We start from the raw sequence: 17,709 nt of genomic DNA on the forward strand, positions 1-17,709 counted from the left end.
TGTTACAGCTCTTAACAAAAGCTTGTGTTCGTAACAGCCTTCTCTGCTTTTTCTTTTTTGAGCAATCTAAATTGGGTCTATGGAATAAAAAATTGGATGTTGCTGTGCCAGAGGCTGTCCTATTATATAGAAAAATCAAAATTTTTTTGCTTAGCTTGGTGCTATTCTTTCAGAGTTCTTATTTTTTTGTGTTTTTCCCCCCTATGCCCAGCCTGCCTATGTCTGTGCCTGGGCATTGTGATATTGCTAGTTCTTCTAAGTCTTACATGTACTTCTGTAATAGGTCTCTGTTTCCAACATCTGACTCAGACATTAACTTTTAAACATGTGTTCACTTTAGATTCTTTTCCTTGAAAGTCTGGAAATGTATTATTCAGTGGTGGGTTTTTTGTTGTTTAATTTTTCTTCTTTTTAGTAGTTATTAATGTACACTCATCCATGTATTTTTTTGTACAACCTCTTTAGCTTGGATACTGTTTAGGTTAGCAGAACCCCATCTGACCCTTGGTGGCACATACCATACTTTAAAGTATACAGCTGTAATAATTTTTGTTGTAAGTTTGAATACCAAACTGTGGGTATTTTTCATGGTACTTACACTCGATAGTGGTCTTTAATTTGACATTGGGTAATTTATAACAGATGAACACTTAGGGTATAAAAAGGAAAATGTATGCAAAAGCAAATTAACCCAACTTCCTAGGGTGGGGAAACCACATTTTATCTAAAGGTGTCTAGAGTCTGCCTCAGCTTACTTTTCTCATATTTTGTTCCTTGATGTAGGATGGATTAGACCCACATTTATGATATTTAATATTAAAAAATTAGTACACATATGAAATACTATCCTAATCTTAGTGGCCTATCTGAAGACTCCAAGACACCATTTTAAATAATTTCAAAAAGAAATCAGGGGCTGCTCTAACCTTTTTAGCAGTCTTTATAGCTTTTTCACTGATGTTCGCATGTCTTTTTTTGTGAGTGATTTTTTTTTCACTATTTGCCTTTTTGAGGAACATTTAATAAAAAGTTTCTTCCTGAACTCTGCCCCCATCTCACTGCACATTTATGACTTTGAAAACTACTGGTAGCAATAACTTTGAGATTTGAAGTGTAGTTTTACTTTAAGTATAATGTAGTTATATGCTTTGGTTGAGATACTGACTTTTAAATATAGTTTAAAAGACAAATATAGTATATAGTACAAAAGGCAAGTGAAAGTTGTGCAGTGGAGATTCCCTAATCCTAGTGTCCTGATGACTTCTTCCTAATTCTTCACAGAATTACAGAATCAAATCATGTTAGTCCTAGAAGGCACTTTACAGATTATCTCGTTCAACTGTCTCATATAGACAAGGACATTTTTTGAGGGTCAGTGCAGTGGTTTGCCAAGGTCACACAGCTAGTTAGTGGAAGGACCTATGTATTCTACCTCCTTTCATTAATACATATGGACTCCTCTACAGTCTTATTTCTGTCAGATAGTATCTACATTTATTTAGAGTAGCTAACATATAATAGTCATTTACTGTGGCTTAATTAAAAGCAAAAAAACTCTTAAAGGGCTACTTCTTAGAAAATAGAGCATAAAAACATGCAGCCTGTCTTTATATTAAAATAATCAAATATGGAGCCACTTGAGTCTTAAACTTCGGTTTGTACCTATAACCAGTATCAGCAGAAACTGTGCACACTGGGCAAAAGGTAGCTTATTCTGCATAAGTATTTGTCCAGTCATTAGACTCATTTTACTTTTTTTGAGTACCATTTCCTTTGGGGAGGAAGTCTTGCCAAGTCTTGAGTTCATTATTATCTTTGGTAGGCTTTAATCTTCATTTGTAAAAGTGGTTCCTTCTCATTATCTCCCTCCCTCAGGCTGGCTGCAACCTAGCATGCCCAGTTTTAGCCTGGCGTGCGCTTTAATGGCATTTATAAATCCCTCCTTCCGGAGGGTTTATAATGACAGTGCTGAAAATCACCTTGACTGAAGTATGAACATTGCCATTGAATTTGAGGGGGCCTGAGAATGTTCTTTCTAGTCTTTTTATTTTGACAAAATTTAATAAACTAAGGCTTTTCCACTTTCTGCCATAAACCTAGGTTTATAATACTTTTGAGGTGCTAATTAACATTACCTGTTTTTCTCCAGGTGGACAAATTAGATGCTTCAGAATCACTGAGAAAAGAAGAAGAACAAGCTACAGAGACGCAACCTATTGTTTATGGTAATCTCTATCTCTTTTTAACTTTACAGAAATAATAGTAGATATAAATGTTTCATTCTTTAGGGATTCTACCTCAAAATAGAAATATAAGCTTCTAAAGTGCAAAAGGCTCACTGAGTAAAGAAATAATTCTCTCTACTGTTATTCCACCCCACCCCCCAAACAGTCTCAAAGCAGGCATTAATTTTATCCCCTCAGGTAATCTTAAATGCAAAGACAATCTCCAAAATCTTAAGATCATAACCTCAGTTTTTCTATTGCCTGGTCACTGGTTGATTGCTTATTCATAAATTACTGAAGAAGAATTATTGGTGAATTCAGTTTTCAGAAGTGCCAAGGCTGTCTTTAGAATGCTTTATAATCAGGCATAGGGAACCATTTTTCTGCCAGGGTCATTTGGGTATTTGTAACATCATTTGTTTAATATAATTCACTTAATATAAATTTGTGTTGCTATGAAAAAAGCTCCTAGATTTATTGAATTTCTAGTCTTGCCTGTAATTGCCTTGGTAGGGCCAGACTAAATTATTTCAAGGGCCTATATGGCCCAGGAGCCAGACATTCCCTACCCCTTCTTTACATAAAGAATACAACCTCTATTTAAATTCTAACTGGGGCAGAGAACCTGAATAGAGATTCCATTTGAGAACTTTCTAGAGAGAGAGGATCTTCAAACTCTCAGTTAATATTTAAGGGAATTTAGTTTCTTCTTACACCTTTACGTCTCAACTACCTTTTCCATTTCACTCTTGGTGAACAGATTCATTTGAACAATGAATTTGAAGAGTATAGGTTACAGTGTCCTTTAGATAAAAAATTATAACCATTGTATCTCATCCTGCTAAAGGAAATGATAATATTCAAATCTATTATGACATTGCCTCATTTATATTATAAATAAAAAGGACTTTGGGGATTTAGAGGATCAGGGTAACTTTGACAAAGTTGGAAAAGATAAACTTTAAATAGATTATTAGAGATGGGAGCAAGATATTTCACATATTTGAGATAGGAAACACAGTAGGAACCAAAACAAAATGAGTGTAATAATTTGGGGGGCACCTACTCAATTTGGTTTGCCTTTAGGGTATTTAAATGGATAGGCCTTATAGGCAGTTGACAGTTGGGGTTGAAATTTCAAGACAAATGTCAATATCAAGGTTAGAAGTGATTTTTAGACACTGCTAGTTTCCAAAAAGAATTTGCTCACTAAAGACAATTTTGTTGGTTATTCACAAAAAGGGGAGATACGAGGTCGCTTGTGCTGGGAGAAATCTTGCTCTAGGATTTCGTTCTAGTGGGAGTTTGAGTCCTTTTGTGGCAGTTGGGAAGAGGTGTTACATGTCTTTTCCCTCTAAATAAGCCAGCTTCTCTATGGATCATTTTCTGTATGTGGTCAACAACTATTTAAACTTCCTAAAAGGGGCAACAGAATATATAAACGAGGTTGTATGCGCTAATGTATTTCATACCTAATATATATTTAAATATGCCTTGCTATTTTTAATTGCTTTCTCTAAATTAGTACTAGATTCTTTGCTCAAAATGCATTAGGTTTCATTATCATGTAGATGTGCTTAAATCAGAAATTTCAATAACTTTAAAATTTCAGTTATGTTAAAACCATGTCTGTTAAACAATTGTTTTCCCGTGCTAATTATATTGTCATCAAATATAATGTGCAAACACCATGTTGTAAAAAGGCTTATTAAGTAGATGTCTTGCCTGATGTCAAGCATGCATGTGCATATTGCTTTAGGTGATATGAAGTAACATAATTACTGTCACAGTTCTGACCCTTTGCTCTGCACTGTTTGTTGGCTTTATAGGCAGGACCCTTCTTAGGGTGACTGTCAGTGCCAAAATTGTGCAGTCATAAGTGCTCCCCAAAACTCAAAGTTGTGATTATGCTACTAGAGGAGGGGAGATTGGAGTGTGATAGTCCTACAATGCTAACAATTTTTACTGCCTCCTTGCCCCGCCCCTGCTCCTTTTTGTTTTCCATCTTTAGGTCAGCCCCAGTTGATGCTGACAGCAGGACCCAGTGTTGCAGTCCCTCCCCAGGCACCTTTTGGCTATGGTTATACTGCACCACCCTATGGGCAGCCACAGCCTGGCTTTGGGTACAGCATGTGAAACGGAAAGCTGATCCTGTAGTCGCCTATTTTCGTACTGAAACATCGTCTCTACCCACTTCTCAGTTTATAACAGAGGAAAACAGGCACATGTTCTTGTAACCTTTATTTCATGAAGGACTGCGTTTTATTTCTAACTATAAACTTGGATCACCTATGTTAAAAGCTTATTTCACATTCCGCATCATTTTAGAATTTATTTTCAAAGGGGAATAGTTTCAATGTTTTATTCATCTGGGCTTTTTTTCTTCCCTTTTGTTCTTTGAAGAACTGCCTAATATTCAATCTGTTGTGAAGAACCTGATTTGCACTCTGTAGTGTTTAAAGAAAAACTCTAATATTGAAGCTCTTAAATTTAGTGTATGTAAACAGCTTACAATATGTATTGTCTAAATGCATTTAAATCTCTTTTATTCAAAGAAAAGCTAAAGCAAAAATATTGGTATGTGACCATACGAGACTGTCAATGCAACAAAGACAACACTAATCATAATCAGCACATCCTACACTGGACTACAGTGCTCTCCAAAGTATTGGGAAAATGCATTACAGACAACTTGCCTGACTTTTCAATGAGCATAAGAGGCCCTCTAACCTATGCAGGTTTCCTGATTACGCATATAGAAAATGCTAGTGTGTTTTTGCTCACTCCATATGTAACAGGTGCCCTTATGTTGTGCTGTATCCTGTGCTTTTTCTGTGGGACCATTCCATTCAAGAACAAAGAGCACCATGATTCCAATCTGTGTGTATTTACTAACCCTTCCCTGAGGTTTGTGTATGTTGGATATTGTGGTGTTTTAGATCACTGAGTGTACAGAAGAGAGAATTCAAACAAAATATTGCTGTTCTTCAGTTTTGTTTGTGGAATTTGAAAATACTCAAATTTAAAATAAATTACTGGACTGTGGAAATAACATGTAGAATGGCAGTTTTAATTAAATACCTCTCAAACTTAAACCAAAGGAACCATGGTTTTGGTAGTTCCATATTGAATTCCAAGGGTAGGGAAGTATGAGAGCAGAAATGGAATAAGGATCGGGACATGTGAAAACACATATCACATTATAACATAAGGCACACTATAGTGGGCTACATTTCAGCTATCTCCATCATATTAACCAAGTGGCACTTTTAAGTTTTATCTAAGCATTTTACTTCAATGAACAAGGTCATGGATGTGAAATTATATTAACTTGATATAAATATATAGAAACATGTAGTTCATGCTGTTCCTCACCATGAAATTGTAAGGGTCCCCAAATTATGGGTAGTTTAAGGCGATTTTTTTTTAAACCAGTGTTTGAATCCAACTCTTGGCTGATGGCTAAGAATGTTACTTTAAGTTCATTTCACTATTAATCATCAGTAGAGTTAGAGAGACCTCTGCCTAGCCTTGTATTGCCACAGAAGGGTCTTTTTTTTTTTTTTTTTAAGTTAGAACCTCTTTTCGTTCCCTATCTTTAATTCCCACCTAATTTTCCTATAGAAAATTACATATTAGCTGGAAAATCACCCTTTTTTGTTTGTCCTAGTGAAGACATCTTGCTGTTCAGGATCTGGCTGAACTTGTGTTTCTGCTGGATCTCGGCTCCCTTTTTTCATCATTATGAAAATTAAGAGGGAGAATAGTCATGGTCCTAGTGAGCCTATTCTTTTCAGACTCATCATGTGTTCTAGACCTCTATTCTCTCTTTTCCTTCCCTTCTCTAATAGAAACAAAATACTTCAGTTAAGGTTTCCTTATAGCATACTTTAAACTTTTTTTAAGAACAGCAAAAAAGTCTTATGCTATAATACTGAGTTGCCACTTAAGCCATCTATAATGGGTTATAGTAGAAAGAGAAACTGCTTTGACTTGGGTTCAAATCCTGAACAAGATGAACTTCTGAGCTTGTTCCCTGAGTAATTTTCAGAATTCTTTGCAGGACTGTGTTTAAATCACAAAATGCCTAGCTCAAGACTAGACAATAGTAAGTGTTGTACAATAAGTAGTAGAATGAATTGGTAATGAACTGTATTTTAAGGGATTTCCTAACATGACTCTGAATGATGGTCTTGGAGAAGGGATTAAAAACAATTAACCATGGGTATTAAGAGTCCTTAGCACTTTCGATGTAACTGAAACAGGATAGAGGAAGGGGAGACATTACTGGGAAACTTTTCAGAAGGTAAGCATGCTTTCAGTGATCTTCCCTAATATCCAAATACAGCCTTTGTACAAAACCTGTGATATTTGTTGACAACTATTTCAACATAGGCAGTATAATAGCAGGAGACGAACTGGTGATCTCTGAGTAGGGCTGCTTAACTTTGCTGTAAATTGATTTAGTCATGCAGACATTCTCACTCTAGTGGTTCTCAAACTTTTTTTTAGGATCCTTTTATATTCTTAAATCATTGAAGGTCCCAAAGTTTATATGGGGTTGCATTTATTGATATTTACTGTATTAGTAGTTAAAACAAATTTTAAAAATTATTAATCCATTTAAATGTAATAGTGATAAACTCATTCCATGTTAACATAAAGAATTATAAATTAACTGTATTTCCCAAAACAAAGATCAGGTGATAAGAGTGGCTGCCATTGTACTATTTTTTATAACTTTCTTCAGAGTTTGTCTTAAAAGAAGACTGCTGGATTCTCATCTGCTTCTATATTCAATCTGTTATATGTTGTTTTTGTTGAAGTACATGAAGAAAGTCTGGTCTCACAGATTTGTAACTGGGAAAGTATTTTAATAGCCTTTTTAAGTTACTTGGGGTTAGTTGAAATGTGGAATCTAAAATTATAAAAGTGAACTTTTTATACTGTTATATTAAAATCCATTGGTCTGTCTTTACTTTGAATGGATCTTTTACCCATGCATGATTTGTACCCTCATGCATTGGTTATGTGGAAGACAGATTTACTACGTTATATAGTTCTTCTAAATGTTGACACATTATACATTGTAAGATATTTGTGAGAAACACTGATCTTACCAGAAAATTCTTAAGTTTGGAGAAGCTTGGATGAGAGGCAAATATAAGTTTTCCTACATCCTGTCAATTGTTATTTATGAGGAGATTCCTACCAAACATTCAGATCTGGATAACCAGTTTGTCGGTGGTTCTTGCCAATAAAAATTTTCCATGATAAAAGCAGCTAGTTCGGCTCACCACTCAGCCTCACAAGTATTTTTGTCATATTTCGATGTGCACCAGAAGTGTTTAATGCTACACAGAATATTAAGATAAGTAGTTAAGGGTCAAATTTAATAATACTGTTAATGCTTCATCAAGGGCATTAAGTGAAACTTTTTTTTTTTTTTTTATTGTGGGGAGGGCAGTGAAAATTACTTGTACAGATAGGTGCCACTGCCTTAATTTGTGAAAGGTGCCAGCAGTTTTGCCCACGGTGTAAAAGAAAAATAATGTGTTAATATTATAAAAATAGTTTTAACCCCCTGAAAGTGTGTTAGAGAACCCATGGGCTCTGCCCATACTTTAAGACCTGTAAGATTATGAATCCTATTAAATAAATACTAAGTACAGGTGAACTAGAGAACAAAATGTATCACCAGAATTTGCATACAATTCATCCTAGTAGATATGCCATGACTTATTACAATTACTTGAATCAGCCACAGCAGGCCATTCTGTGGGGAATGCAGTTCTTTGAACGTGGAACCAACAGTCTGAGGCAAGCCTCAGAAATTACCTGAGCCAGAACCATGCATTTAGGATTGAGTTCTCTTCAAATCAATTACACTTTGTTGCATCACTTTTGAATCTAGTAGTATAAACATTCTCTTTAGAAACAGTTGCTACTGTGGCATCATTCACAGTTGCAATTTCTCCTGTGCTGTAATATGCCAGTGTAAATGGTATAAAACTGACCAAATGTTGTAACTTTTAAGGCTGCCTGCAAACTCCTTTGAACTTACACCTTAGTTGTGCTATCATGCTGCTTATGTTGAAGTTAACTGCTAATTAATACTAATTTTTCAAGTTAACATGGAGAGTTGGAGCCACTTAACATGCGCCTGTTATCAAAATTCTCCCTGGCATCGTAATTCTTAGGGATATACTAAATTTAGAAATACTGCCAGGATCCTCCTAAAAGGCTCTCATAAAAAGGGCTTTTTGCAAGAATACATTGCAAAAAGGTTAGAAGCTATATAGCTTTGGGAGCTGAGAAGCTGGTATAGTGATACTGGAATTATGTCATGTTAATTGTATAAAGATCAAAAGGGAAATAAAGATGCCCATAAATAATTGAATTATCTAATTCCTTAAGTTCTAGGTAAACAATGAGATGTTGTGATGATGCACTACTTTCACTTCACAGTGACCATAAATTCCTACATGTGCCCATTACCACCTTTAAGGTCCATACAAATCACTTCACAAGTTTCAATGCCTTCACTGTTAGGAAAGGGGAAGTAAAGCAGTTTTTATAGGCTATGATGTAGAGCCACTGCTGAGAACCTCTGGCCACAGGGGGTCTGAGAAATGATCATGAAACACTGCACAGGTGGGTTATATCAATGCTATTAAACCTCAACTTTGAGACATAAATTTTAAAAATCCAGCAGGTTACAGTCTAAAGCTTTTTGTGGGTGGCTATACATCTATTAATAAAGGAGGTGCTCAGTCATCCAGAAAGTTACAGTAGGAAAGAACTTGCATCCAATGGGACTACCCTTGAACCCCTGATCCTCTCTAATGGTGACAGCAACAGTCTTGGGGAAGAAGAGCTATTAACATGCAGAGGGACCTAACCATGCATAGGAAATGCTGTTACCCCACTTGTAATCCAATTTTGTTGTGACCTGTTTCTCTTAAATATTTTTTGTTTCAGGACTTAAACAACTAGGACAATTTAACCAACTTCTTTTTTCTTTTTAGCCCAAGATAACTGTGTAACTGTGCCAAGTACATGACAGAAGAACATGGGAACAGATTTTCACCTCAAGAACACTTAAATTGGGGGAAGAAACTCAGCTTTTATTGTTAGAATTTGACAGTTTCAAACACTTGTGGTGAGACAATCATGATACAAAATTCTGTCTAGTAAAGTTTTAGGTGACCAGTGACTTTGTCAATTAGGTCTGCTGGTCCTGGCCCAATTCCCAGGACAGTTTGAGAACCTGGTGCAATCTGAGTACGTCCAGCATCTTGGATTAAACTTACAGTCAGTCCCAGCATCTTCGCATGGGTCAGTAATGCAATCAGAGTTTCTTCATCAGGGGCTTTGACCACCACTTTGGGCTGGCCACAGTATTCCCATTGTTTGAGCAATTCGGGGTTTTTCCTTTGAATTTGCTTGTAGGCAGAAACAGCAGCATGAGAACACTGGGCAGCCACTTTCCCTTTTCCCATCTTTAAGTCATTTCGAACCACAAGAATCATTTTGTACTCCCCACTCTCTCCTAAGATGCTTGCTTCAGTTCTGGTTTCTGTGTTTGTCTCATTCACTGAGCTTTTGGGGATCATCCCAAAACGTACACGAAGGCCCCAGCCCAGGCACATGCCACAAGCTACTCCAGCAGCCACACTGAGTGCACCAGGATGAGCCAAATATTCCATTACCAAGGATTTGGAGAGCATCTTAAAGGAAAGGAAAAAGGTTATCACTACACAGCAGTGAAAAGTTATAGGCTTATCAAATACCTTGATAGTATATAAGCAACAATATTTTTAAAACTATGAGGTCACCCAGAAAAAAGGCACAATATATTTTGGATCTTATGTGTGTACCACTTTTTCAACAAAATTTCAACAATACAGATGAAGCAATTTAAGTCATTTTGAATCTCCATATAAGAAGTCTCTCTCTTGTTCTTGGCTACAACAAAGCTCTGTTCCTCAGTCTGTTTACCAAGATGCCCAAAGGGTCTAAAGAAACCAAGAATAACTCCCCCACCCCCTTTTCTGGAATATAGTGCTTATTAAATAGTGTCTTCATAATGCAGTGTGGGATCATACCAGCCCCTCAGACAAGTTCCTGGTTGTCTATGTAATGGGTCTGGAGTGAAGTGCCTTGCTAACGTTTAATAGACCTGAGCATAGAATGCTGTAAGTCTTACAAGTGAAGATTTGTACCATTGGACATTATAAGTGCAAAACTGAATACACAAAACGAACCCAATTTCATTTTACATACAAACAAAATATTTTTTGCATTTAATATACAGTGAATTTACCAGAGTGCATTATATAAAAACAAAGGGAGATTATCCTTTATCCTTTTTTATCTTAAAAGTTAATTCTTGTTACCCTAGCAAAGCTGTTCATGGTATTTGAGTCACCAATAAAACATACCAGTCTACATTTGAGGTTATTGGATTCATATGATTCTGTGGCACAAATCCTGGAAATACATATTTTATCATAAATTTTCTTTTTATTCTCATGTTAAAATTTGGACATTGATGCTTCAAAATTTATATGGTAAATTATATACAGTTTTACCAAATATTTTAATAAAAGGATAGTGCAGGGGGAGGGGATGTTAAACCTTATGAGATATAATTCATGTACTACAAAATTAACTTTTAACATGTACAATTCATGTTTGAAAGTAAAGATACTGAAATCAGTTTTAAATTGTATATTACATTTCGTTTGACCAAAAGACATCCTGGTCAGAGATGTCTAGCAAATAAAAAAGATAGAGGTATCTCCCACATTTTGAAAATTCATGTTACATCACTCGCTTTTGTGAAAAACGTACATTAGTACCTGTTTTCAGTAACAAAAAGAAATCCGAAGGAGATTTTCCAGTTTACAAAAAAAAAGGCAGAAAGCAAAAATTGTTCACTGTTTTTCAGCAATTCAATATAGAGGCAGCATGCACCCAGAGAAGTAAGAGTGGCACTGCTTTTACTATGCAAGTATTATTTTAGGTTTCTTGTATTATTTAGTATGATTTGGTAGGTTATTTTCTGGGGCCTGGGAACACTCAAATTTTTCCATATAAATTAACAGGAATTGCTTCTTCACTTTATACCATCCATTTCTACTTACAAAAGATTTCATAGGAGTTCTCTTCCTTTCAGATAGCCTATATGTACATTTTAGTGGTCAGAAGATAAGCCCAGGCTAGAAATACAGATTTAAGAGAACTTAACATACAACTGAGGTAATCAAAGTGATGAAAGTGGATGAGGCCACTGGGAAAAGTAGAATGAAGAAAGGGCTAAAACAAAATCCTGAGGAAACAAACATTTAGGGTTCAAAAGAGAGTTAGTGATGGAGTGGCTAGAGGTCAAAGGATCACACATGGTTTCAGTCCTCTTTAACTGGTGTGCCTAATAAAGTAACAGGGCTGTGCAGACATAGGACTGTATGACGCTAGATGTCTTTGCAGCCAGAAAAAAATTATTAGAACCCACATTGGGACTTCTCCCTGATAATCTAACAACCAGACTCTAAACTGAACAATTAGATTCCCTGCTCTAATTTATAGGTTGCAAAGTAACCAACTATCTTATATATCAAAATCAGGTACTATCCGGAGAAAGTAGGTTTACAGTTGTGAATACACAAAACAGTTTATTCTTGTATTATTTATTAATTATTGTATTCTTTTCCATATGACCAACTGTAAACCTACTTTTGTCCCACCCTGTACAGAAAAAAGACCTATTATATGTTGAATAACATGCTAAACCTTTTACTTCCATTACTGTTGCTATGAAAATAAAAGGAAAATATTAGCCTCATTTTAAAGATAAGAATCAGAGAAGCTGCTTATCCACAGTAACATAACTAATAAGAGCAGTATTACAATGTACTCAATATCAAGGTCATGATACAAAGCTCATCTTCAAAGCTTTATTCCCAAATCATCCTATGCTGAAGACCCCTAAAGCCTTTCTTGAGCTCCAAACTTGAATTTCCAGCTTCTGCTAGATTTCACCACTTAGATGTCTATGAAGTACTCTAAACTGAACTCAGTATCTTCCCTTCCCTCTCAAACTTCCTTTTTCTGTATTCTTCATTTCTAAGTAACTCTGGACTTTTTCTCTTCTGTCCTACCAACCAGTCACCAAAACTTGTTGAATTGATCTGTCTTAAACCATCTCCTTATTAAGTAGTGCCCCAATTATCTCTTGGCCAAAAGCCTCTAAAATTAACTTCACTACCTCTAATCTTTCCACATTTGCTTCACTCGTGCCCTAGTTCATCCTAGTCCATCTGCCAGTATAATTATGCTCCTAAAACACAAACCTGAGTCTAACTTCCCTGCTCAAAAATCATTGGATAAACGCTTAAAGAATAAAACATAAATCCATTTGCACGAATTTACAGCGCTACCCAATTTGGTTACAACCTACCTTATCCTTCTAACCTACGATCCTGCTTACTGTACTATCCAGCCACACTAAATTACTAGGTCCCTTCAAGCAGCAATCTTTCCCTGCAATTATTTTTCTTCACTTAATAAACACACAAACAAAAACATCTTTTTACTCCTTAAGGCGCAGTTCAAATGCCTGTCTCTAAAATATTTATCAACCCCAGTCTTAACTATTTATTCTTCCCAGCTGTTGTAGCACTTATACATAACTCCGCCTGTGGATAATAGTCTCTGGCGTCTACTTTAATATTTTAAAGAAATATTTCTCTAGCCATTATGTCTAGGAACCAAATTTTCGATCATATTCTTAGAAACCTTTTTTTTTTTCCTTCGTAGGGCTCAACAACTCGATACGATGGGGGTATTCAATAAAAACTCAGCAGAGTGCGAGGCCTGCTCGGTATTTTCTCACATTCGGAGCGAGCACATCGATGCTGCCTGAATGGAGGCTTTGTCTGGGAAGTGAAAATTCTGGGCCCTCCCCCTCCCTAGCATCTTGGTCCCTTCTTTCAAAGAATGGCTAGCAGAACAGGAACAGTAGTGGCTGCAGCAGCTATTGGGCGGAAGGCAATTTACGAAGATGGAAAGGTGGGGGTGCGGTTACGGAAAGAGATGGGAAGAAACATCCCAACTGGAGAGTGGGACATCCTCTCCTTCGCCGAGTGAGGGGCCGACCTACCTAGAGAGCTTCTCCTCGCCTCGCTCGCGTCTTTAGGCTCTTCACTTTTGAGGAGCGAGCACGCTTCGATCGGACGAGGTACCTCTTCCGCGGTTCCTTGACAACAAGTTCCGGATCAGGAGCCGCGAAGAGAACAGTCATTCTTCCTCGCTCCGCCCACAGGTCCCGAACCGAAATCCTGCGACCGTCAGCCCAGGTTGCGGAAAGGAGGTGGGAACGTTTCTCTTCAGGAGACGGTCTCCCGGGGGAACACGGACCGGATGTGACGTAACCGAGTTCCGGTTTTGCCGGAGCCCAGCGGCGGGTGTGAGAGTCGGTCAGGTGCCGCTTTTAGGATCCTGAGATCCGGAGAAGCCGGGGTCAGAGCGGGTAGGTAAACGAGTCCGGGGAATTGGGGACGGAAGCCCGAGACTTTCCTCAGAGCTCAGCTTCTTCCGGAGCTCTCCCACTTACACCGTGCAGACCTGGGGCACCGTGATTTCGACTTCAAGCAGTGTTTTCGGGTGCTCCTGACTCTGGATGTCTGTCTGGCGGTAGCCAGGTTATCTGGGACACCTCTCCATGGTTGGCCACCGGTACACTGAATCCACACACTGGACTCCCGACCATTTGCCTTGAGAGCCACTGATTTGCAAGCCGTTCTAAGCTTCTGTAGAGTACCCATCTCTTCTTCCTTCCCCGGTTTCTAGGACTTTAGAGTAAATGGAGATCTTCCCTGCTGATGACCAAGCTGTTTAGAAGCATACGCTTTTAAACAAAATTCAGACGTGTTGTTTAATGTATAGCTTGTTCTTATTTTTTATTTAGAAAATTTTTTCACACCTGTCTGAAACGAGGTGACAAGGTTGTTGAGATGTGGAATTACATAAATTAGAGGTTATCATTAGTTTTAATAGCTAGTACATTTGCGTATTGACTTTATAACTACCAAACACTGATCTTATATTTTTTCTTTTTTTTAAAATTGATTTTAGAGAGAGAAAGTGAGAGAGAGAGAAAGAAACATCGGATGTGATAGAGAAACTTCAAATGCCTCCCATACATACCCCCACGGGACATGGAGCCCAAAACCTGTGTATGGGTGTTCAGGAGGACGCTCCAACCAAACCGGCCAGGGCTGGTCTCATATTCTTTTTGTTCAGTTCAGTTATCGAGGAACTGATTACCCAAATTTTCTCACTTTCCATCTTCTTCCTGCCTTTGGCTTGAATAACCACTTTTTAGAATTGTAAAATATCATCAAACTTTTAAGTCAAAGACCTGGATTGAAGTCTGGGCTCCAACATTTATTGAGTGAAAGTTGACAGATTACCTAACTTTCTGAGCTGGTTGGTAAAAGTGCTGCTCATTTTATTTCATAGGAATGTCACAATGATTGAGATAGTAAATGTGAAATCACTATGTAAGTGAAAATATGGTGATATTGACCTTTTACTCTGAAATCTGGACATATCTAGTGCAGAATTCTGTTCCTTTGCATCTTTTCAAAATTTGGTGTGTTACGTTGTGTAGTATTTATCAGAAACTATTATCATACATTTCTCTGAGATGATCTTTGCCCTACTTTTGAACACAATAAAAGCTAGCCAGGAATAATTAGATACTGTAATCCATTGAGTTAGTCACCTTAATTAATAAGTAGGTGACCGGAAAATGAGTATAGCTTTGTATTTGAGAGTCTAAGTCTGATCTTTTTTGGTCATTATGTATTATTACTTAAGAATTTACAAGTGCAGAGGAAGCTGAGGTTTTTGGTGCTTATATATATAATTAAATACCTATTGAATGCAGTATTTAGAAGTAGAAGCAATCTCTGTGAACATATAGTTAGATTTTTCTCATTTAATAGGAGAAAATTGAGGCCCAGAAACAGTCAGTATTGGCTCGCGTAAGGTCCTATGGCTTAGGTAGTGCCAGAACCTGAACTGGAAATGAGATCCCAAGTGTTCTTTCTGTTCTGCTCAGGTTGTCTCTAGACATCTTTATATGGTTTAGTAGTATTTCCTGGTTTGCATGAAAATGATTTATGTAGTAAAGAGATATATATGTGTGTATACATCCCTCCTTCCCCCTTTAATCTTGTAAATTCCATGAAAACAAAAACACTGCGGTTGGCAAGATTTGCAGTGGAATGTTATAAAGAAAGAAAATTAGTTCTATTCTTCAGAACAGTTATTCTGAGTTCATGCTTTGTTAGTATCAGGTATCAAGGTGTCTTCTTTCTGGCAAGTGGAAAAGACAGGATCTTTGTAACACATGTCTCACTCACTGAATGTTGCTAATACATATGAGAAGCTGTATTAATTACTTTGCTCCTGCTAAAAAAATTTCTCCAAGCTGTTTGTAATTTCATTATTCTGTTATACTACAGGCCTGGTGCATGAAACCTGTGCACGGGTAGGGTCCCTAGACCTGGCCAGAGCCAATTGGGGCCTTCCAGCTGCCGGCCGGGGCCTTCCTTCCCAGGCTGCCAAGTGCCAGCTGGGGCCTCCCTTCCCTGGCTGCCGGCTGCTGGCCAGGGCCTCCCTTCCCTGGCTACTTGGCTGCTGGCTGGGGCCTCTCTTCCCTGGCTGCCGGCTGGGGTCTTCCTTCATTCCGCGCCGCCCACTGGTGGTCAGAGCACGTCATAGCAAGGGATCAAACTCCAGGTCTCCCAGTCGAACTCCCAAGGGGACACTTTGCATATTAGCCTTATATATATATAGACTAGTGGCCTGGTGCACAAAATTGTGCATGGGGGGAGGTGTCCCTCAGCCAGACCTGCCCCCCCATTCTGGCCTGATCACCCCTAAACTGCCTGCCCCTGCTGGACTGATTGCCCCCAACTGCCCTCCCCCCCCCATCGGCCTGATTGCCCCCAACTGCCCCCGCCGGCCTGCTCCTCCCCAATGCCCCCCCTCCCGCCGACCTCACCCCCAACTGCCCCCCCCCCACCGGCCTGCTCATCCCCAACTTCCCCTCCCCCCCCCCCCGCTGGTCTGCTCGCCCCCCAACTGCTCCTCTCCCCACCACCACCCCCGCCGCCGGCCTGATGGTCCCTAACCGCCTCTGCCTCAGCCCCGCCACCATGGCTTTGTCTGGAAGGACATCCAGAAGGTCTCCTGATCTAATTAGCATATTACTCTTTTATTAGTATAGATTATTTCTTAATCTGTGGAGTCATTTCTGTAATTATTTCATTCTGGATAAATAGCCACTGAAGAAGAGTTAATTCTTTGTCTTGTTGGAAACTCTTTTTGCTTCCATTGATTGCACAAAACCTGTTTAGTCTCTCCCCTTTCTTGGAGATTGTAGGGCCAGGAACGTATTATCACTGCTGTTTTTTGCCCACATGCTCTTTGTTGGTCTCGCTTAAACTCCAGATTAGAGACGCAAACAAACTGAATGAATTGAATTGATAACTTGTTTGTTGTGTTAGTTAAAAATCTGTTTCCACAGAGACTTGCAAATATTTTGGAAGTAAACTTTTAAGGAGTTTATTGCTTGAAGAAACTCCTTATTTTGTCTGTGATAGCAACTTTTTGTAGAGTGTGCTGAATTGATATTATGTGTTATGTAAACCTTTATTTAAACTCATTTAAAAATATGCTTCTTGAAGGTTTTGGAACTTTGAATGGGTGATACTGTTCTGTGTTAGATAAAAGATGATACTTAAAGCTTAAGGTATTTTTAAGTTAAGCAAGAGCAACCTATTGAGTAATCCTGTATCAGCTGGTGTAACTATAATTGCTATGGAGTTTGTCAGTAGTATTCCAGAAATACATATCTTTGTGGTATTTTCTCTTGTTCTTCAGGTTCATTAATAATAATAACCTTGGTCTTTACAAATTTTTCTAAAAAGACCGGGTGGATAGTGATAAGAGTCAAGGCTATGAAGCTAAATTGCTTTGGTTCAAATTCCAGCTCTACTACTGTGCAACCCTTGGGCTAGTTACTTAGCCTCTTGCAATCTCAATTTCCTCCTTGACAGTGTAGTCAGTACCTTTCTTGTTAGGGTTAAATAAATAGATTTAAGTAAAGCATTAGAATAGTGCCTGGCATTTAGTTACCCATGATTATTATCATCAGCGTCATCATCATGTAGCCTACTGGGCAGTTGCTAAGAACCCTTTCCCAACCCTCTTCTGAAAGCAGGTCCTTATGTTGCTGCTTACTTGATTATTGTTTGCTTATTATTAATGAAGTGTCAGTAAATAAATGTATTTACGTAATTTCATTTTGTGAATGTTTTACAACATGTGGGATTCTTAACAAAATGAGGCATTCTTGTAGGTCATTTTCTGAACCTTTTTGTATTATTGTTAACAGTTTACATTGTAG

At 38.0% G+C, this 17,709-nt stretch overlaps 3 protein-coding genes across 4 annotated transcripts in view; 2 read left to right on the forward strand and 1 right to left on the reverse strand.

Annotated features, from left to right (window-relative positions):
- Positions 1 to 7,507, forward strand: part of CLTC (clathrin heavy chain) — a 62,788-nt gene extending 55,281 nt beyond the window's left edge. For both annotated transcript variants that reach the window (XM_080680909.1, XM_080680910.1), the window contains 2 exons: positions 2,150 to 2,225; positions 4,237 to 7,507. In XM_080680909.1, the coding sequence (XP_080537035.1) occupies positions 2,150 to 2,225; positions 4,237 to 4,361 (201 nt within the window). In that variant the 3' untranslated portion in view covers positions 4,362 to 7,507. The remainder of the gene's footprint in view (positions 1 to 2,149; positions 2,226 to 4,236) is intronic.
- Positions 7,508 to 9,273: 1,766 nt separating this feature from the next.
- Positions 9,274 to 13,529, reverse strand: PTRH2 (peptidyl-tRNA hydrolase 2). The gene is made up of 2 exons (XM_080680912.1): positions 13,390 to 13,529; positions 9,274 to 9,955 (listed from the first exon to the last, which is right to left on the reverse strand). Exon 2 carries the CDS (start codon positions 9,953 to 9,955, stop codon positions 9,416 to 9,418), a length of 540 nt encoding a protein of 179 aa, XP_080537038.1. The 5' UTR covers positions 13,390 to 13,529; the 3' UTR covers positions 9,274 to 9,415.
- The window catches only part of VMP1 (vacuole membrane protein 1), a 121,854-nt gene continuing 117,479 nt past the window's right edge, over positions 13,335 to 17,709 (forward strand). Inside the window, exons 1-2 of the mRNA XM_080680911.1 lie at positions 13,335 to 13,467; positions 13,552 to 13,758. The gene's annotated coding sequence lies outside the window, so the exon portion shown is untranslated. The remainder of the gene's footprint in view (positions 13,468 to 13,551; positions 13,759 to 17,709) is intronic.

The sequence above is a fragment of the Plecotus auritus genome, assembly GCF_963455305.1.
Source record: "Plecotus auritus genome assembly, chromosome: 7".
Taxonomy (NCBI): Eukaryota; Metazoa; Chordata; class Mammalia; order Chiroptera; family Vespertilionidae; genus Plecotus; species Plecotus auritus.

Bases quoted from the DNA above. Each gene is read 5' to 3' on its own strand.
- PTRH2 (XM_080680912.1), bottom strand. From the start codon at position 9,955: ATGCTCTCCAAATCCTTGGTAATGGAATATTTGGCTCATCCTGGTGCA.